Source organism: Nematolebias whitei, chromosome 11, assembly GCF_014905685.2.
Source record: "Nematolebias whitei isolate Nwh7 chromosome 11, NemWhi1, whole genome shotgun sequence".
NCBI lineage: Eukaryota > Metazoa > Chordata > Actinopteri > Cyprinodontiformes > Rivulidae > Nematolebias > Nematolebias whitei.
The window spans coordinates 41,994,087-42,015,918 of NC_056508.1; the positions used below are offsets into that span (position 1 = coordinate 41,994,087).

Genomic DNA, 21,832 nt, shown 5'->3' on the forward strand with positions numbered 1-21,832 from the left:
TCTATATCGAGATATCTCCATCCATCCAGACAGACAGATAGATATGCATGTAAAATTTGATGTTTTGTAACTCTTACCCATTAGATCAGCGAACCCTCCCACAGGAAGACGACAGGTTCCAGTTACAAACTGCAGCAGCCTCATCCGTTTTTCATTATCCATTTCCTTTACCAACTGCATTACATTAAAACAGAATCATCATTATGATACAGATCTAAACAAATCAAATAATATCGTTGCACTTTGACTTTTTTTATTATTTTATTTTCCCTTTATTTATACAGGTAGTCTCATTGAGCCACGAGAACTCATTTTCAAGAGACCTGTTTAGGGAGCAGATGAGGGTTGAGGACCTTGCTCGTGGGCCCAGAGTGAAGCGAATGAGGGTGCATCACACATTCAAATTAAAACTTAAATAGCAGCTTCAATTATCATTGTGGTTTTATAAACTCGGAGATTTGCATCACTTTAATGATCTCATCAAGTCTTTTAAATACTATATTTCTGCAATTCAGTTAAAAATAATTGTTAAATGTGCTGGTTAATGCGGACCTGCCAGAACCAGACGATCTGTTTACTGGTCCGAGTGTAGTGCCTGTAGATGGTGTGTTTTTGCCAGTCTCCCAGGTCGATTTCTTGCATGCCACACAGCATCACCTGTGAATGACAGAACAGGAATAAATTAATAAATTAAAAAGCACAGGTCTTTTTTGTACATTTCACAACACACAATATTGTGCTAAAACCTTGAGCTATCTTTTTTTAAATATATATTTTCCTTCAAAACAGAGATTTTCTTTTTAAGTGGTCGTCAGTGATATTTCTGAAGACCTTTCAAGGTTTGTCTTTAGTCTTTGGCTGATTTTTAAAGACTCGTTTTCAGTCTAGTAGCTGAACATCTTCTGAGGATTTTCTTTTTATTGTTAGGCCACACAATTCTGACCTCTGAACCACTTGGGCAAAAAAGGGCTCCCGATGTGTATCCACGGCAAAACAAACGAGGAAAAACAAATTACTGGAATCTTTAGGCTCCGTGTTAACAGCAGCCTGTCATAAAGAACAAGTGTTCAGCTTTCATAAATACCTCAAATAAATCAGTTTGACAGACTGAGAATGAGATTATTCTCTAAGAATATCAGCCTCCGTTAAATAAAATTTGAAGAAATTGGGGCAGAATAAAACTTACTCAGAGTATACTGTATATTGTGTACTAGAAGTTTCTGCTTTAACCATACCTCTAGCTCTTTAGCATCAAAGTACTGCAGGTACTGCTGGGGGAGGACCTCATTAAAGCCTTCAAAGAAAGCCTGAGTCTGCTCTTCCACTCCTCTGGACAGACGCCACTCTGCTACCAGCCTACGGGTGAGTGTGGTGGTGGGGTTACACAGAGAAACACACAACTTATCACATGAAACTCAATGTAAGGTACAGTAATACGGAGGTTTAGTTTTTCTAAACTATAACTCTTACTCAGAAACCCATCAAACAACCCACTACAAAATATATTCAATAGTTGATTACAAACAAAAATTTAAAAAAGGCAAAAAGCAAACAAGTAAACACACTTAATGTACTCCTCCTTGTTCTCCTCTGTGACTTGGATGTCTCCTCCTCCTGGTTTCAGCTCATGGGTGGTGATTTCACCAAGGATCTCCTTGTCAACGGAGAAGAACATCTCCAGGCCACACTCCTCGATGTTGTTGTCCCTGAACAGAAGCAGTTACTTTGGACTATTGCAATGGTTTATTATCTGGGTGTCCAAATACTTCTTTAAAACGTCTTCAGCTGATCCAAAATGCTGCTGCCAGAGTCTTAACTGGAGTTAGTGGGAGAGATCATATCTCTCCAGTTTTAGCTTCTCTCCACTGGCTCCCTGTCAAATCCAGAATTGAATTCAAAATCTTACTTCTAACCTACAAAGCTCTCAACAACCTATGTCGCGACCTTCTAAGTTACAAACCAAAACTTTCCAAGAAAGGCCGTGTGGCAACAGGTGGTCAGTTTCTTGAACGCACTTCCAACTTGATTGTTTGAAAATATATGTAGTTTATTTCCAGCCAAAAAAATGGACAAAACAACTAAAAAATCTCTTACAACTTGGATGAAAACAAAAGTGAACTTAATCTCATCTTAAAAGTTCAAAAGGTTTTCAAAAGTGGTACAAAAAAAAAAAAATCATTCTACAACCTCCCATCGTCACACAGGACATATGACAAGCAAAAGCCGTCATCACCACACCCCCTGGTGTGTTCTTAATCTCTTTAATTAATGGGCGGGTCCAAAAGCTACCAAGTTAACTAAAATATATTTTAACTGCCCAAGGAAAACTAAATTGATAGAAATTATGATTTACAAAAATTCAACATAAATGGCCACAACAACCTAGCTCCATCTTATATCACAGATCTTATTGTTCCATATTTTCCCAACAGAGCACTTCACTCTCAGACTGCAGGTTTACTCGTGGTTCCTAGAGTTTCCAAAAGCAGAATGGGAGGAAGATCTTTCAGTTATCAGGCTCCTCTTTTGTGGAACCAACTTCCAGTTTCTGTCCATGAGGCTGACACATGTCCAGTTTTAAGACTGGGATTAAGACTTCCCTTTTTGATATATCCTATAGTTAGGGCTTGTTATGCTGCTATAGGCTTAGACTACTGGAGGACAAATTGACCTAATTTCTTCAAATGAATTGTTACAATTGAATAGTTTTCATTTGATACGATTTCTATCTTAACATGTGATTCTTGACCTGCCATTGTGTATCTGTTCCTCTCAAACCCAGCCGGTCGAAGCTTGTCCTTAGCCTGGTTCTGCTAAAGGTTTCTTCCTCATGAGGGAGTTTTTCCTTTCCACTGTCGCCTTCATGCTCGCTCAAGATGAGAGTTCTGTGATGGAGTTGAACTCAAAGCAGTCTGCTCCTCAGATAATAATGTTAAATTATTATTTTTATACATGAATGTTTCTGTTCAGTGCCCTGAGATGACGTCTGTTGTGACTTGGTGCTACATAAATAAACTGAATTGAATTTTCAAAGCACCATAAAAAATATAAATAATACACTTGGTTCTGATCATTAATCTACAAGACTCAGGTCTGTGATTTCATGTTGACAGACATCTTGTGTAAATACTTTACACTTATTATTTGCATGAACCACATCACTCAAGTTTTTTCCATGTTCAGAGATCTAAAATAAAGAAAACTCACAAAGACAAATGTATCTACTCCAACCAACCATATTTTTTGTTCTTTCGTACTGGACTTTGACGCTTTGTGCTCAATAACTCACAATAATTTTGGGGTACTCACTTGATCCACATGAGGGAGTTGTAGAACTCAGGATCTATTGACTCTAGATCATTGAGTGTTAAAGGCTTGTTGAGCATTCGCTTGTAAAACGGCTGTGAGAAACCAGTGTCGATGAACTTGCCATGAAAAAGTGACTGAAGAATAAAGACAACGTATAATTATTTGACATTAATCAATTTATAAATGAATTAAGGATCAGAAAACCATTTTTGAACCGTCCAACATGAGGAAAAACAACTAACCATGGCTATGAAACGTCCTATAAACTTGAAATACTTGAGGTGGTCTGGGTTGATATAGGAAGCAGGGTTGATCTGGAGACAGTAGTTATCTTTACCGGCGTATTCAAACAGGCAGTACATTGGGTTCAAAACCTCATGGGACAATAGAAAGAACCACTCTCTGTAAGAAAAAACAACAAGAGAAAATTTTATAATAAAAAACTGCCTTTTAAAGGCACAATCCATAGTTTTAATGAAGCGCCTTCCGCTTAACATCTTAAAGCTGGATGTGGCGTTTTTGCAGAATGATGTCACGAGTGAAAGGATGAAGACGGAATGGGAGGCTCAAAGATAAAAGACAACAAAGTTGGAGAACTGCTCAAGAACCAACCCAAAGCAATAAAAGAAAGTTTGTCTACTTGGACACAAAGTATAACAAGCGGTACGTTGATGTTCACCATCGCTGAGGGATTTGAAAAGTGAATGTTCGTACTTTCTGTTTTACTGGAATTGAACAGGGAATGCAAGTAGGCCTTGATATTTTTCGTGCAAGATATTCAAGTGGGTAGATATTACATTGTGTATAAGAACAGAGGTAGGATTTTATTTATTTTTTGCTTGTACCAGGCAGCACAGGGTGACGGATCATGATGAGTGGAGGGAACCATTTTACCCATGACCAGACACAATGGCAGAGCCAAAGGGTGGCCAATAAAAATAATAACTTTGTTTTTAAACTCACCGGGCAACACCTCCATAGTCGAGGCCTTCCTCTCCAGGAAAGATGATCCACAGCCTCCTTCGTAGATCCTGAGCGTTGATGCTCATGATCTAAACCAGACAGAAGGTGGGATCACAGTATTACACAAAGAACAGACTTCCTTAATTAATCAAGTGTGATTATTGTAACAGGAAAAACAGGAAATGGTAATCCCAACTAGTTTAAAAACAAATCATTTTGGTTTATTACTGGTAAATACTACCCATTTAGCTTAATTTTGTTTGTTGCACTCATCTGTTTATCTGTTTCACCAACACACACTTTTTATAAAACGTCTGGAAACTGGTGGATTTCATACCTGCTGGAAAGAGTCCTCAAAAAGGGTTTTTCTAGTTACTGTGATCTTCACATGTTGAGGCAATGCCAGTTGCTGGATTAAAAAAAAACAAGGAAAACATTTATTTTACACCCAACAGTCAATGCTGCTCCACCCCAGTGAAGTGCAAAACAACAAGGACTATAAACCCTGTTTTTAGCCTGGTCTGTGAACTTTTGCTGCATGTCTACCATTTCTCTTTTCCCACTTCCTGTTTATTCTTTGTTCAACAAATCCCACTAGTATGTCCCCAATAAAATTAAGATATGCAAGAACAGACTGAAAGACTCAAAGCCTTGTCACTTTACAGTATTTGTATTACATTGTGGTTAAAAATACATATTTGCTATATTAAAAAAGTATGTATCAACTACCAAACCAAGCATTCCTTAAAGAAATTGATATTGCCTGCTGCCTTTCATGCTACAATAATCTTATGATGGAAATAGTTCCAGCTGCTTGGGTCAAACTTTATAAATGGCATTAAGTGCGATCTCATGATACGACAAGCTCTTTTGAGATAAGTTATTGCTCAATGTGTTTTAGAGGACTATCAGCTACCATCTCTTCAAACTTTAGCTCAGTATCTGTGAATTTGACCGAGTTTTAGCCATCTTTTAGCCACTGGCTAAAGTAAATTAGATGTGGCAACCATCTAAACTCGGGTTGACTCCAAAAAGTAATGAGTTGTAGATCCAATTATAACTTTCAAGCAGTTTAAACAAAAACCTGTCCCGTAGTTCATAAAAAAGTTTTGCAAAGAGAACAGTGACCCAACAAGTAACGTTAAAGTTTTAAGCAAAGATCTTGGGCAATGTGCAGCACTCAATAGGCCTGTCACGATAACAAATTTTGCTGGGCGATTAATTGCCTCCAAAATTATTGCAATAAACAATAATATTGTTTGAAATTTGACAATTATTAGTAATTATTGTCACATTTAAAAAGAAATGTTGGTTAATTTTATTTTGAACGTAGTACCTTTTTTGACCACCGGATGGCAGTATAAGACTGTTTAAACCAAGGGATGGCTAGTGAGGAAGAGCAGCCTGTCTCTAAGAAAAATGGGAGGGGGGCCCCTTGAAGTGACATGGGCTGGCTCTGTTTATTTTTTTGGTTCTCAAAAGGGCGGACGCTCGATGTGGTTTGAGCTCTTTAGCATTTTTCACACAAAGCTTTTAATAAAAATAAAAAAAAATCAGTAAACAAGTTCTCAGCTTCTTTTTGTGGAGAAAAACTTTTTACATGAAGGCACGGGTTTCAACTGTGAATTTTGGAGCTTCGACGAATTTGGCCTGTTAGCTTAGCTTCTCAGCTTAGCTGCTTTTAACGATCCAAAAGCACAATTTTGGACGGTTAAAATGGATTTTAAAGAGAAAGGGAGGGGTCAGTGAAGAGCACCGGAGTTGAGCCTTTTGTCATCCAGTGTCTTCAGTAGAAATAGAGAGAGACGAAGAAACGATAAAGCCGATAAATGAAAATGAGGTTGATAATTTTCATTTATCATGCGATTAATTGATTTGTTTATTGCGACAGGCCTAGCACTCAAACTATATGATGAAGATGACTCACACCAAATTTAACTCAATATCTGTAAAACTAACGGAGTTATACTCATTTTTGTGTTTGCTGAGGTCACCGAGCTATGGTAGCCATCTTGAATGGGGTTCACTCCAAAAGTTAGTTGTAGACAGACATTTAATAAATACTTTTAGAGTTTCAATAAAGTCCATCCAGTGGTTCATAAAATAACAGTCACTTATGTCCAGCTTGATGAAATCCAAATCCAAACCCAAAAAAAGTCTGGTAATTAAAAGTTATGTTGATATGATGTTTATATAAGTATGTCTCTCACCTGGCACCAGAATCTGAAGTACTGAACTTTAGCTTTGAAGTCTCGTACGTAGGTGATCTGCGGTCCATTTTCACTGTGGCCACAAAAAGAGAGAAATGTAATGCCAAATCTTAAAGCATATTAAATAACATTTTAAAATCTTAGTATCCAACACTACAATGTACTGTTATCTAGAACCAACACGTTTTACCATTTTAAATTAAGTTGAAATGTTTTTACAAGAAGTTGTTATAATACATCAGCCCCAGAAAAGGTGTAAACCATTCAAAGCATCTGGGGACAGATGTTTTAAGTCACAGTCATATTACTGTAGTCAGTTCATATTACGTCGTTGCAATGTTCCTTTACCAAACCAGTTTTTCAACCACATAAAAGTAACCAAAGTAATTACACCTACGTAAAACTCACAAGCTAGTGAGAGAAAATGACTGAAACTAAGCTGAAGGTTCCTCGTTACTTATATCAGAGCAATGTGTTTGTTACAAGTTCTTATACATAGTAATACTGTACTACGCTAGATATTATAAACTGCCCACACCGACTGCAATACTACTTCAGTTACGGGCATTTTAATTAACGCTTCAGGGTAAATTCTGATGAGCCACAATAAATAAAAATAAACTATTACTGATAGTTAATCCTGGCTTTTTTACTTTTTTTGGATATAGTTGCAAAAAATCTTTTTTTTAAACCCAGACTAAAACATATTTATGTTTATAAAAACACAACAGGGTCAGATGTAGGTTCCTGTTAATGGAATGATTTTCGTGTCCCTGTGTTCAACACGACTCTCAGAGGGTGTAAGATATTTTAGTGAACCAGAAAACGGGTGAAAAACGTACAGCGAGGATTTTCCAGTGCGAGGGTCGATGTAGGTGGTAGTTTTCCTGTTGTGGTCCACAAAATAAGGAATACCGTCTACAGTGAACCTCATCTCCCAGCCTTCTGGAAGAGGCTTCTCATTCAACAATCTGAAAATTAGATAAGACCAATATTTGCACACAGACACTTTTATTTTTGTAAAAAAAAAAAAAAGATACAAGAAAAAAAACATGAATAGAAAAACAAGGAAAGCTCAGCTGATACTAATGCTGGTGGAGTTTACAAACACAAACTAACCCCTGAGTTCGAGGGTCCTCCCATTGTGTAGAACGTGTTGGGTGATGAACAAAATAAACTCGGCCATTACCGTCTGTCCTTTTTTCTGAAAAGACAATAAAACAGCCAGTCACCTAGTCCATTAGTTCATTTTTAGATTCGTTATCCATTCAACCTCTTTTAGTTTACCTTTTAAAAGGACTGAAACTGCCAACTTTAAAATCTTAAACATCAAAATATATATTCATATGGCAATAAATGCTAAAAATATGTATTGTAGATTTGATATCTAAATTGTGATGTTATTATCTTTGTTTGAACTGTAAACATCAGTATTTTAACTGCGTATTTCAAAACTAACTGGATAACTACAGACGCTCAGCAGGTCCGACCTTGTAATCACTGTTAAGTTTATTGTCGTGTAGGGGTGCACCGATAAATCGGCCAGCAGATTAATTGGCCCCAATTACCTTAATTTTGGGAGATCAGCCGATACTTGCATGAGAAACCGATTTTACAGATTTTTTGTAGTTTAACAGAAATTGTCTAAACTTCATTTATATTTCAGAGCACTACCTCATGGCCAGTTAAAACAAGTTTGTACTGTTTCTAGGATATTGTTCAAGGGTATGTTTTTCAATAAAATAAGACTGGAAAATTGAAGGTGCATTGTGACCTTATAACACCTGACGGTGTCGCTTATAAAACAAACTCGGTAACAGCCAAAATCGGAATCAGCAGATCAGGCTTTTTAGAGACTGGTGATTAGCCAGAAAACTGCATTCGGTGTACCCCTATTGTTGTGCATTATTGTAAGGTGAGTCAGCGCTCAAAGTATGACTCTCTGATACCATATCATCTTAGCTGCTTTTAACGAGCCCAAAAACACAATTTTGGACGGTTAAAAGAGATTTTATCGAGAAAAGAGAAAGTGAGGGGTCAGTGAAGAACATCAGAGTTGAGCCTTTTGTCATCCAGTGTCTTCAGTAGAAAGAGAGAGAGACGAAGAAACGACAATGCCAATAAATGAAAATGAGGTTGATCATTTTAATTCATCATGCGATAAATTGATTTATTGTTTAAGGCGACAGGCCTACTTAACACTTAAAGCACTTAAAAACAACAAGGCTGAACAAGCTTCGCTGCGGCGTCTTGAATTGGGTTGATTCCAAAAGATAAGTTAGTTTTAGACGTACATCTAAAAATTATTTTGAGTTTCATTAAAATCTGTTTAGAGGTTATGTAGACATTTTGCTAACAGACAATGCCAAGTTTAATGGTTAACACCGAAGTGTTAAGTAAAAATCTTGCACAATGTCTAGAGCTCGAGTATATGTTGGATATGATGCTCAGCTACTACGACACCAATTATAGCAAAATATCTGTAAAACTGAGTTATAGACAATTCTGTGTTTCCCAAGGTCAATCGTCTGTGGCAGCCATCTTGAATCTGGTTGACCCCAAAGGGTAATAAGTTGAATACGCATATAAAAGGATAAGGAAGTTTGAGCAAATTGTCACACTTTACACATTTATTGTTGGCACTAATTGACAGATTTATTGCTGTTTTAATTTGTGTTTTTACTTTGTGGCAGTTTTAAACTTCTAATTGTTAAACACACAGCAAAGCACAGAAAAACATGTTCAACATGTTCATGTTGAGTAAACAGACATTCAACTTATTTCAAATTGAACTCTAAGATCTGGAAATGCTCGAGTTAGGATGTTAGTTATTATTAAGACTGCTATGACGCATATGAAAGGAAATTATACCGTTTGAATTACGCACTGAAAACTATTGTTGAAAGTAAATCGGACTTGGCGAAAAGCTTCTAACATTAAATAATAAAAATCCTAATAATCTTACCCCAACCATGTGGCAGTGGCCCAAGAGGATCAAACTCCTTATTCTGATTAGCTGCGGCCTGGTCTGGAACCTACAAAGATGAAAATACTTTAGTTAAAACAAAAACCAACCAAAGAAAAGTTTTTCCTCTTGAGCTACTTTTCAAAATTCTTTGTAAATTAATGAAAGGCCAGACGACATGAGAGACTGTGACTTGAAGATGGTCCCATATTACCCGAAAGGGAACAAATCTGTAAAGGAATGAGTGAAAAGGGAGACCATGTGTGTGAGAGACAGATCGCTGAGTGATTTAGGTTATGGTGGGAAACAAACGAGGCGACATTTTTGACCCAAAAGAAACAGAAAATTGTTCCAGTCTGCTTTAAAGACCAAAGGAGAGAACATGAACACTGGGAGACAATGCTGTAAAACAACACTTTATATAAATATTTGTTTTATTTTCTTTTTTGAAGATGTAAGATGAACTAAGTAAGAGCTCTAAATCTTTTTATGCATTTCATTTAGGTAAAGCAAAACATGGAGATCTTAAAATAAAGGCACATCTTTTTGGAGGACTATAGAGGAGAATAAAAACCACCACAGTTCATCTGAAACTCTTTCCCAGAGAAATAAGACGACGTCTCGGATATATATCTTATTGATTTAAAGTTTTTTGTTTAATCCATAAATGCAGTGAATTTTACACATGCAACATTTTTTAAAAGGAATGCTGCTTGATGCACTAAATATAAAATTCAACATGTCTGCTCAGATTTTTCTTTTACCAGCGGGAATTTCTCTGCAAGTCTTAAAATATTATAATGACATTATGCACTATTAAATATCAAAAATACCATAAGTGCTTTTAGCTTGGTGTTCAGAAATGTTATTTAAAAAAAATTCCACTATGTGATAAACCACATAACTTTCTATAAGCTTTTATTTTACCCATCTGTTACTGAACTGTTGTTCATGTTTATGAACTTACTGGGGAAAAAAAAGATAAATTTAATTTATGTTTCCAGATTTTTGTTGTTTCTGGACTAAATTTTAAAAGTATTTCTGTGATCCAAATCCTAATACACAACAGTTACATAGTTGTTTTTTTTCTACTGTTTCCATTTGGGTATATGGTCTACAACATTGCTCAGTTTTATATACATTTATACAATCCTGCTGTTAATTTAAATGGATTAATTTGTACTGTAAAAAAAAAAAAAAAAAAAACCAACAGCACCTAGAGAGCACAAGTCAGCGTATCCCTTGTGCCGGTCCCAAGCCCAGGTAAACGGTGAGGGTTGTGTCAGGAAGGGCATCCAACGTAAAACATTTTGCAAAAACTAATGCAAGTTTCACCTAAGTGACACCAAACCGGATCATTCGAACCAGGGTTAACGACGACCGCCACCGGTGCTGTTGACAGGGGACTGGCAGAAATTGTGCTACTGTGAGTCAAAGACCACGAGGAGAGAAACGTGTCAGGAGACAAAAGAAGAAAAGTCAAAAGTGAAGGACTGAGGGTGGCTACTTTAATGGCGCTTTGCCACCGTCTTAACTCTCATCGGTTCTGCACCACACTACACCAGTTAAGAGCCTCTCCACTACCAGTACCCACCCCCACTCAGCCCAGTTTATGGGACCACCTTGTTCATGGTTCCAAGCGAATTGCTTCATGGTGACTACTGACGTAAGCAGACAGCAGCAGTTGACTGGCCAGTGGACCTACACCCTGAATGACACGCCAAGCAAAACTGCAAATATCTGCAAACTACAACTGAACTGACATTTACTCTCTGATCGTGTTGTGTATGTGCTTTGTCTAGATTTTAATTTCTGATACGGAAACTCCAAAAATAGTGCCGTGGACCAATAACGATGCACAGACCTTCCTAACTTTATTGGCCGACGATTCAAGCGTGAGCTGGAAGGCGTCACAAGAAATGAGCGCATTTACAGAGAGATATCGGAGATGATGGAACAGCATGGTTACACTGGGACTTATAAGCAGTGCCAGGATAAACTAAGGTTAAGATAAACATAATTTAGATTAGGGTGGCATGGTGGCGCATTTGGTAGAGCTACCGTCTCTAAGCGAGAAGGTTGCTGGATCGAATCCTGGGCCTTTCTGGGTGGAGTTTGCATGTTCTCTCCAGGCATGCATGGGTTTTCTTCGGGTACTCTGGTTTCCTCCCACAGAACAAAAACATGCATGTTAGGCTGATTGGTAACTCTAAATTGTCCCTAGGTGTGAGACAGTGAATGGTTGTTTGTCTCGTTTGTCTCTATGTGTCCCTGTGATGGACTGGAGACCAGTCCAGGGTGTCCCCCGCCTCTCACACAGTGACTGCTGGATATGGGCACCAGTGACTCCCTGCAACCCAGAAAGTAAGAAGCGGGCAAAGATAATTAATGAATGAATGGATGGATGATTTAGATTAATTAAAACATTGCCAAGTTATTTTCCATTGTATCACGCTCTGAGTTTAAGATTGTTAGTCATGCGCTGTTATTTCTTCCCATCGTAGTTATTGCATCTAACTTGTTTTAGCAAAGCCTCCTTGGGTCATCTGCAGATTATTTCAGCTTCAATGAGGCTTCTAGTCATTCGAATATCTACGTGTTACACCCTTGGTAACTCAGTTGCACAGGCTTCGATTTTAGAATCCATTTTAAGAGTCTTCTATTAACTTTTAAAGGTTTTTATGGACCAGCATCAGCATACGTTATAAAACTTTTACACCCATAACGTCCTTTGCAGGTCCCTGAGGTTGAGTGAACAAGGCCTGCTGCCGATGCGACACACAAGCTTAGGATCAGTGGAGTTTGTTTAAAGAACTAACCCAGGAAGCACTTCTGCTTTATGCTCAAGCAGGAAACCCAAAAGGCCATTTCTCCATTTTGGTGACATTTGTTCAGTAACGCCCACGTTAGGACTCAGCATCACTTGGTGAGGAGGAAGTCTTACCCCATAAATGAATCTCTGGTTGAACTGCTGCATGGCGCCCTGCAGCTGGCTGCGCTGATGCTGCCACTGCTCGTAGTTACGCACAGTCTCCATTGTGGGGCGCTGCCATGTGGTGGTTCGAGTAATGTGATCCACAAAGTAGACCCGACCCGACAGGTCAACGCGACGCTCCCATCTGTAGACGTAGAAAAGGAAAACAACGATTTCTGGTAGGGCTGTAAAAAATATAAAAACAATTGTAATGTGCAATAAAATTATTTAAATTTGAGCTAAACTCATATTCCTCACTTCGTCTTCTGTCATCACGAGCATTTAAATGTTTTACATCAGAGTTTCTGTATTTATGATGAAAACTGGAATGAATAGAAAACCAATCTGACTTAGGGTAAAAAGTTTTATGATTTTAGAAACTTGGTCAGACTTTTACACCACCTAACAAAAATGTCAATGTTCATTTAAAAATATTCAATTTAAACTTTTAAAACATTTTTGACAATACATTTTTTGAGAGAATGAGTCATCTGTCTAGCTGCACGTTTCAAAGTCAGGTCGCGGGGAGAGATTAAACCTTCATACTTTCTTGTGAAAACGGACTTTGTTTGGGTCTTGACAGTACTCGGATTCAAAAACAAGTTCCTTGAATAACTGTATTTATAATACTTCTATTAATACAAGTTGTTGGAAAAGGTTTTACCCAGGAGGAAGTGATTCAGGACGTTCCCATGTTGTTCTCTTTTCGACATGATCAACATAATACAGCCTGCCGTTCTGATCCACTCTCTGCTCCCACCTACAGAAAGGACAACAAGAAAAACAAACATATTTGGGTCATAATTTTTACTCAACCTTAAAGAAACAAACCACTGTTAAAACAGAAACAAAGAAACAGTAAAACTGTCATAATGACAAAAACAGTGAAGCAATATGAAAAGAATAGCAGCTTGAATTTAGACTAAAAATTACATTTCTCCAGTTCTGGCCTCCCTTCACTGGCTCCTGGTTCATGTTTGAATTAATTTTAAAATCCTTCTGTATGTTTGTAAATCTCTGAACAGTTCTGTCCCTCTTATCTTGCTGATCTGCTGCAGCCATATGCAGCGCTCACTGAGGTCAGCAGATCATATGCTTCTATTGGCTCCAGGCACTCGTTTTAAGCTCAGAGGTGACGGGTCCAAAACTGTGGAATGATTTACCGCTGCGAGTCAGGCAGGCTCCCTCCCTCACAGTTTTTAAGTCTAGTTTAAACACACACCTTTATTCCTTGGCTTTTGACTCTGCGTGAGTTGATTTTAACTTGTCTGTATTCTATAATGTTAGTCATTTAGTTTTTATCTTTATCTATTTGGATCTGTGTATTTTCTCCTGTGTCCTTTGCTTTTTTTGTAGCACTTTGGTTGGACTTGATGCTGTTTTTAAGTGCTTTATAAATAAAGTGGTAAGGTATGGTAAAAAGTAGAAAAACAAGAAAAAAAATTGATAATTAAACATCAAAACAATAAAAAATCTGATACACAACAAACTCACAGCTGAAATCAATGTGTAGACACGTCTGTACAGTTTTCCAAAGATGACTCAGTAAAATGTCACACTTTCCTAAAAATGCTGCCAAGCAGGAGGGTGCTGCTACTTGTTGGTACTTCAGGCTCATACTTGTTCTCAGCTGACTTGGTATTTTAATCTCCTAAAATATCCCCAAGGAGTTTTATATTGATGCAGTTTTGTTTGGCTTAAGTAAAAACTTTTGAATCTAAAGGTTGTACTGGATGTTCAAAACCAATAATTTCTAAAAAAAACTTTTGCATTTACAAGTGACCCATTAACTTCTCTCTTCCTGTAGTTTCTGCAGATGAAGTTCATTTTAATGACTCACCAAGTTCTTCTGAAATCATTACAAAATAGGAACAAACCCAGGGGGTAAAGGTCCGGTGGCGGTGGCTGGTACTCTGGGAGGAACAGATGGGGTGACGGTGCTGGTTGGCTGCCTGGTTGCTGCAGCTCCAGAGCCGGAAGCTAAAGAGGCATTTCTGTCTGATGACGCTGGTGGGCTTAAGTCTGCAGCTGATGAGGGCCTCGAGGCCGGCGTTTGCACTGGAGTATCTGAAGCTGACTGGTTGTCACTAACATCTGTTGAACCAGAGCCGTTGATGGAAGGTGCTGAGGAAACATTCAGAGAGACTATTGTTGATGTTAATGAGAAATAATGACAAACTAGCTTTAGTCAAGCAAGTATCTTACCTGGTGAAGACGTTGGTCTGCGGGGGGTTGGAGGAGGAGGCCTGGAGGGTCTTGGTGGTCGAATGGGCCTTGTCCCCACTGATGACACTGAGGGGGACCCTCTGTTTTGAGTCCTCTGGACGCTGGGAGAAGATCTGTGCTCGATGCCGTTCACAGACGGAGAACTGTCCCGACTTGGCCTGTCAGGAAGGACAGAGAAGACCAAAGGAGGAAAATGTTGACATGTGTCACAAATGAACCACTACTGGAGATCGGAAAGTAAACGGTACCTTAAAGAATTATCCCCATTAGGCTGTGACTCCCCATTTGCACCTGAAAAACAGGTCAGTAAAATGAGTTTAACAAACCAAGATTCTACAAACGTGTGTGTCTGCACTGTGACTTTAAAGCAACTAAAACCTTTTGAAAAGTTAAGTTATATTTCCCAACAAGAATATTTTACAAGAACAGACAAATAGTTCTTGTGGCTCCACCATGACTCACTTTGACGGTCAGCTTCAGCCGAGGCAAACATTTCAGGGTCCACAGCCATGCCGTCCAGGCAGACAGACAGGTCTCCCACCACATCTGTCTGGTCTCTGTCACTGAACAGTTGTAAGCTCTGCACGACCTCTGAAACTACAGTGAGACAACACACAGTCAGGGGAAGGAAAGCAAACGTACAGATTGAAGTTAATGAAGCCAACACTCACACCCAGGTAAGATGGGAAAAACAAAATACCAGTAGACTTAGGCTTGGCTCAGAAGACACATTAAACTGAATTACAACAAATGATGAAAATAAATGAGAAGAACAACAAAGCACTGACTGCTCAGCTGCTCTGGAACAGGCAGAATGTTGTTTTCTTGAAATAAGCAAGAGCTTACAATGAACACAAAACCTTCACATCAAAGCAAAATTTGAACTAATAAGTCATTATCATAATTGTGCAATTTGTAGTTTGTATCCTGTTTTCCATCATTATTACTGTTGGAATATAACCAGGCAGGGAACTGAAACTGAATGAAGTATTTATGAGAAACAAAACAAATGTTGCTACTATCTAATGAAAAATCCTATCTCTGTTGAACCATGTATCCTAATAAACAGTGATAAGTTCATGAGATTCTTTATAATTACAATTACTTTAATTAGGGAAAAAGTTCAAGCCATCCTTCCTACTATCGCCTCTGGTTCCCTGTCAGATGAGGCAACAGTACAAATGTCACTAGAACCTGATTTATGTTTGGACTGTTTTTGTCCTGTTGAGCTCTCTGAATTGACAAAAATAATAGCTTCAATTTGCCCAACTTTCACTGTTAGCCAACACTGTCCTTTAAAGTGTACGCAGATTATAAATCAAGTTAAATGCAAGGCGCTTAATATTTTAATAGCCATGTGAATTTGATCTACTCACTTTTCATGTCGTTGGACTTGAGCATTTCACTCATGTCCAGCGTGGCAATGCCCAACAACACATCTGACTTTAAGGTCTGGTGGCTCCACACGCGAAACACCAGTTTGCTGAACGGAGTCACAATCCTGTTGAAACAAATGGTTAGAACATTCTCCTCCAAAAATAAACAATGAGCTTTTGTCAGTCTGCTTCAGGAAAGCGTCAAGAACTATTTCTATATTTAGTCTTTATCCTGTGAGGAGAAACTAGTGCAGCTCTTCTGTAACAATTGAATCAGGTTTTACAAACTTAATATAAATTAATGAAAGCAAGAATAATTCAGAGCATCCTAAAATGTGACACTTTTATGATCAATTAAATTTAAACATTTTGGTTTTAAAAAAATCAAATAAAAGCAACAGTGTTTAAATGAACAATAAGTAAGTTTTTAGTTTGTTTTGTGTAGTTCTAAAAGCAAACTGAATAATAAATTTGGGGGCAACTCAAGGACACACAGAGTATCTATATCCACCACCATGGCAGCTGTTTAGCTCAGAACATCAGTGCCCCTCAGAAAAGACATGGCAGCTGAGGTCCAATTACATCCCTTAGTCAGAGTCAGTCAGAGTCAGAGTCAGAGTTTCTTTATTGTCATTCGCACCTCATGTGGTACATGTGGTGGAGCGAAATTATGTACACAGGGTCCCAGTTACATCCAACAATAAAATGTATAAGAAAAACAGTAACAACATCTAAGATATGAACTAAGAAAAACATCAACTAAATATACACTAAGCACTCATAACATAAAACATTGAACATCAGCACAAACATGAACATGAGTCTGTGAGCAGATGTGCACGCATGAACACATCAACATTGAAACAGATCAGCAGCAACATGAAACAGATCAGCAACAACATGATATGGTTTTTCACAGTGATTATTCTAGTTAGAGATTCATGAGTCTAACAGCCTCAGGGTAGAAGCTGTTCCTCAGTCTAGTGGTTCTACACTTAATGCTCCTTAACCTCCTTCCTGAGGGGAGTGGGGCAAAAAGTGTGTGTGCTGGGTGGGTGGGGTCCTTCATGATGCAGGTGGCCCTCTTCCTGCATCTGGAGGTGTAGATGTCTGTGATGGTGGGGAGACTGACTCCAACAGATTTCTGTGCAGCCTTCACCACTCTCTGCAAAGCTTTTCTTTCTGCAGCTGTGCAGCCTCCATGCCACACGTTGATGCTGGAGCACAGGATGCTCTCCACTGCACATCTGTAGAAGGAGGTGAGGACTGAGCTTCCCAGACCAGCTCGCCTCAGCCGTCTGAGGAAGTAGAGTCTCTGATGAGCTTTCTTGATCAGGCTGGTGGTGTTGTTGCTCCAGCTGAGGTTGTCATTCATGTGTACACCCAAGTACTTGTAGCTGGAGACCACTTCCACCGCAGATCCTCTTATGTTCAGGGGGGTGTAGGTGTTTTTGTTCCTTCTGAAGTCCACAATCATCTCCTTTGTCTTCTTCACATTGATGTGAAGGTTATTCTCTCTGCACCAGCTCTCCAGGTGTTCCACCTCCTGCCTGTAGCTGGACTCATCATTGTTTGTGATGCATCCCACCACCGCTGTATCATCTGCAAACTTTACAATGTGACAGCCTGGATGGGTAGCTGCACAATCATATGTGAGCAGAGTAAACAGGAGGGGGCTCAACACACATCCCTGAGGAGAGCCAGTGCTGAGGGTTATGGTGGAGGAGGAGAGGTTGTGGATCCTCACTAACTGTGGTCTGTTTGTTAAAAAGTCTAGTACCCAGTTGCAGATGGAGGGGCTTAGTCCTAGTGTGGATAGTTTGTCCATCAGGGTTTGGGGGATCATGGTGTTGAAGGCGGATGTGAAGTCCACAAAGAGCATACGGACGTAAGAGTTTTTCTGCTCCAGGTGGTTGAGCGCAGTGTGGACCACAGAGGAGATTGCATCCTCTGTTGATCGGTTCTCACGGTATGCGTACTGATGAGGGTCCTCGTTGATGTTGATGGTTGTTTTGATGTGAGTCATGACCAGTTTTTCGAAGCATTTAGCGACTATCGGGGTGAGGGCCACTGGCCGATAGTCATTCAGACCAGTCACTGTAGAGCTTTTTGGGACTGGGATGATGGTGGCAGTCTTCAGGCAGGTGGGAACTGTCTCCAGGGTAAGTGAGGTGTTAAAGATGTCTGCCAGCACCTCACAGAGCTGATCAGCACATTCCTTCAACACTTTTCCGGGGATGTTGTCTGGGCCAGTTGCTTTGTGCGGATTAATCCTCCTGAAGGTACTCCTTACTTCTGCTGAGGTCACGCTGAGATGCTCTTCATCCGGTGGTGAGGTGAGTCTGGTGCTGGGTGGTCTGTTCGGGTCTTCAAAGCGTGCATAGAACTTGTTGAGGGCATCAGGCAGAGATGGGTCTTTGGGACATTGTTCACTCCTTCCTTTATAATCTGTTATGCACTTAATGCCCCTCCACATGCTCCGAGGGTCTTGTGAGATGAATTGACCCTCGATCCTCTTTGCATATGTGGCCTTGGCCCTCTTAATACCAGCAACCAGCTCTTTTCTTGTCCTACTCAGCTCCTCTGAGTTTCCAGACCTGAAGGCAGTGTTCCTGGCTTCCAGCAGGGTACGCACCTCTGCATTCAGCCAAGGTTTTCTGTTTGGGTAGCTTTTAACATTTCTGATAGTGGAGACTGTGTCAGTACATGTACTAATGTAACCCAGTACTGAGGATGTGTATTGGTCAAGATCAAGCGAACCTCCATTTTCAGCAGCTTCTCTGAAAACCTGCCAGTCTGTTTGATCAAAACAATCTCTCAGTATGGGGCCACTGTCCTGGATCCAGCATTTAACTTTCTTTTGTACCGGTCTGGAGCGTCTCAGCGGGGGCATGTAAGCAGGAGCCAGGAAGATTGAGATGTGGTCTGACAGTCCTAGGTGGGGGCGGGGTTCGGCTTTGTATGCATCTTTTACGTTCGTGTAAACACGGTCCAGCGTGCGGTCTCCACGTGTTGGAATCGTCACATGCTGATTAAAGCTTGGGAGACAGTCCTTTAGATTCACGTGGTTAAAGTCTCCAGCTACAACGTAAAGAGCCTCGGGGTGTTTGTTCTGCAGCGAGCTGATGATATCATGAAGCTCCTGTAGTGATTCATTAGCATTAGCGTCCGGAGGAATGTAAACAACTGTGATAAAAGTCACTGTGAACTCTCGGGGTAGATAATGTGGCCGACATTTCACTGTTATTTGCTCCAAAGCCTTCGAGCATGAGCTATTTACAACAGTACAGTTCGTGGACCAACTTTTACTCACGTAAATGCACACTCCGCCCCCCCGTGATTTCCCTGTTAGCTCGCTGCAGCGGTCCGCTCGAAAAAAAAGTCTGTCATCCAGCTGGAAGACTGAGTCCGGCGTTTCACTTGTAATCCACGTTTCCGTGAGGCAAAGCACTGCACACTTCTTCATCTCTTCTGAGGCGCCCGCTCTCAGACGAAGTAAATCCACCTTGTTGTCCAACGAGCGGACGTTCGACAGAAAGAGAGACGGCATGGGGAGTTTACCGGCTTTAGCGTTAGCTCGTAGCCTCACCATAACCCCCGCCCGGCATCCTCTCCTCTTAAGCCGGGAGCAGCGCTTCCTCTTCTGCCCGCTGGAACGCCTCTGCTGCAGCTTCCAGGTAGATGACTTTAAGATCTGCATTCTGCCGAGCGTAGCTTTGAGTTTGTTGCTGATTTCTGCTATATTTCGTGGCAAATCCGCTCCTATTCTCATCAGTTCGGTTCGGCTATAGTTCACACGCATAAATCGCGCGGAGTCAGGCACGGAGTCAATATCAAAACTTAGTGAACACTTGTTGAATAATCCCCCTTTTTTATGTTTTAGATTTGAAAGAACTCTAAATTAAGAAATAGAGACAAGATTTTAAAAAAATTGTCTGTTTTGATCTGCATTAATTCAAGTCTTCTACCTGGTAACGCTATAAGAAAACAAAATATAATAATAGAACATTACATGTTAGAAATGATCCAGATCTTCTGTCAGTGAATAATGGTGAGGTCTTAATTTACCATCACACGTTTAATAAAGCTCCTAACGATACGTGTATATATCCTGTATTTAAGTTATTCACATGTCTCCTGTTGAATGATCTCCAGCTCTTACGATTCAGGTCTAAGCTGTGGCTGGGTCACTTTAAATGTTTTTACGCTTCGTTTTAACAATTTTTATTTTGACTTTATTTTTTCAATGCAGACAGTCAATAATTAGATTTTACTCCTGTTATTGTTTCAGCACTTTGAAACTGGCACTGAACTACGGGCACATATCTCTGGGATATGTGGAAAAACTGTGTACCCATTCACCACTCATTTCAATGTTTGGGGGTGTCCCCTGTGGATGCATCCATCTGCAAGTGTGAGAGGAATATAATTACTTTTGGCTCTCTTCTAGCCAGGAGACTTATTCTATGCAGATGGAAGGATCCGCATCCTAAAAAAAAAAATTATGAAATGCATCGAATCTGACCATTGAAATGCTTGTTAAAAGCTTTTTACTAAACAGATTAATAAGGTGGACTTCACAGGACGACCCCTTCTTGGTTGTTCAAAGACTGGCCCTGTGAGTATTAGAGAGAAATTTTTACTTATAAAGCATATTTGTCAATTTGGTTTTATAAGAAATCAGTAAACCTTTGGCAATTAGACAGTTCAAGCAAACAAGTTATTCAAAACTTACTCAAATTGGTCAAAAAGGATTACCAACAAAAAAGCCATAGGTAGACTGGTCTCAGTCTGAATTCTCTTCAGTCCGAAGCAGAAGCTAAAAACATTTTTACACTTAAAAACTTGGAGAAAGGAGACGCAAAGAAGTGGTTCACTACCACAAAACATGCAAAAAGCTTGTTAAAAGTGACTACGGACTGCTAAAGTTTAAAATACAAATTCTGCTAATAAACAAAAAAAATACATTGATAGTAAATTTAGAAAATACATTTTTAGTTAAAACATGAAAAATATTAAGGTACTAACATATTTTGACCACAATCCTAGATTTGTAACTTGCTTAAACAATTTTCATCTACAAGGCCAAAAATCGTTGAGTAAAAATAATTATGGAAAAATGTAGTGAATGTAAAAATAACCATTTCTGTTTCATACAATCAACAGCGGTCTCTGAGCAACGCTACAAAGAAGGAAGACCTTCAAAACTGACACATGGTGACTCATTAGGAAAAAAAAAAAGCTGCAGAAAGGAAAAATATAGAAAAACATTATTTTACCAGAAATTTTACTCAGTCTATTTTGGTGTTTCCAAACGACAAAGTCTGAACAGTTTTCTGGGGTTATGTTGCACAATGCCAACTACAACAACCAGCAGTACTTTCAAAGACTTCTTTCCAAATTTAACTTCCAAACTGTCTTTTTAAAAGCATTCCAATGAGACACTAGCGAACAAATGATGCCGTTTTACTATTTCTACTTCCTTCTTCAGGGGTTGCCACAGCGAGCGAACTCGCATAAAATTTTTGACAATATTTTTTATGCAGGTTGCCCTTCCTGACACAACCTGGGCTCGAACTGCAACCGGAGGATTACAAGACCACGGCACTGACCACCATGCTACCGCAGCCACCTACTATTTTTATTTTCTTAAACCATTTTAAAGATGTGGTTATTGATCAAACCAACCTGTTCAACCTTTACTCTCAGTTTGAGTTATGCTGCACCAGTATTGGTAGACAGCCATGTCAAGTAAGTCCTTAAGTGCTGACTTCCCTCGTAACTCGTTGAGGTCAAACATCCCTTCAAC

General features: G+C 39.4%; 1 protein-coding gene across 1 annotated transcript in view; it reads right to left on the minus strand.

Annotated features, from left to right (window-relative positions):
• Positions 1-21,832, minus strand: part of itchb (itchy E3 ubiquitin protein ligase b) — a 33,443-nt gene that overhangs the window by 2,842 nt on the left and 8,769 nt on the right. Inside the window, exons 4-22 of the mRNA XM_037685015.1 lie at positions 16,024-16,148; positions 15,110-15,244; positions 14,896-14,938; positions 14,627-14,805; positions 14,299-14,545; positions 13,086-13,181; positions 12,392-12,566; positions 9,448-9,517; positions 7,602-7,686; positions 7,325-7,453; positions 6,483-6,555; positions 4,610-4,681; positions 4,273-4,361; positions 3,552-3,711; positions 3,310-3,443; positions 1,566-1,706; positions 1,236-1,356; positions 553-657; positions 78-174 (exon numbers count right to left, since the gene is read on the minus strand). Of these exons, the coding sequence (XP_037540943.1) occupies positions 78-174; positions 553-657; positions 1,236-1,356; positions 1,566-1,706; positions 3,310-3,443; positions 3,552-3,711; positions 4,273-4,361; positions 4,610-4,681; positions 6,483-6,555; positions 7,325-7,453; positions 7,602-7,686; positions 9,448-9,517; positions 12,392-12,566; positions 13,086-13,181; positions 14,299-14,545; positions 14,627-14,805; positions 14,896-14,938; positions 15,110-15,244; positions 16,024-16,148 (2,276 nt within the window). The remainder of the gene's footprint in view (positions 1-77; positions 175-552; positions 658-1,235; positions 1,357-1,565; positions 1,707-3,309; positions 3,444-3,551; positions 3,712-4,272; positions 4,362-4,609; positions 4,682-6,482; positions 6,556-7,324; positions 7,454-7,601; positions 7,687-9,447; positions 9,518-12,391; positions 12,567-13,085; positions 13,182-14,298; positions 14,546-14,626; positions 14,806-14,895; positions 14,939-15,109; positions 15,245-16,023; positions 16,149-21,832) is intronic.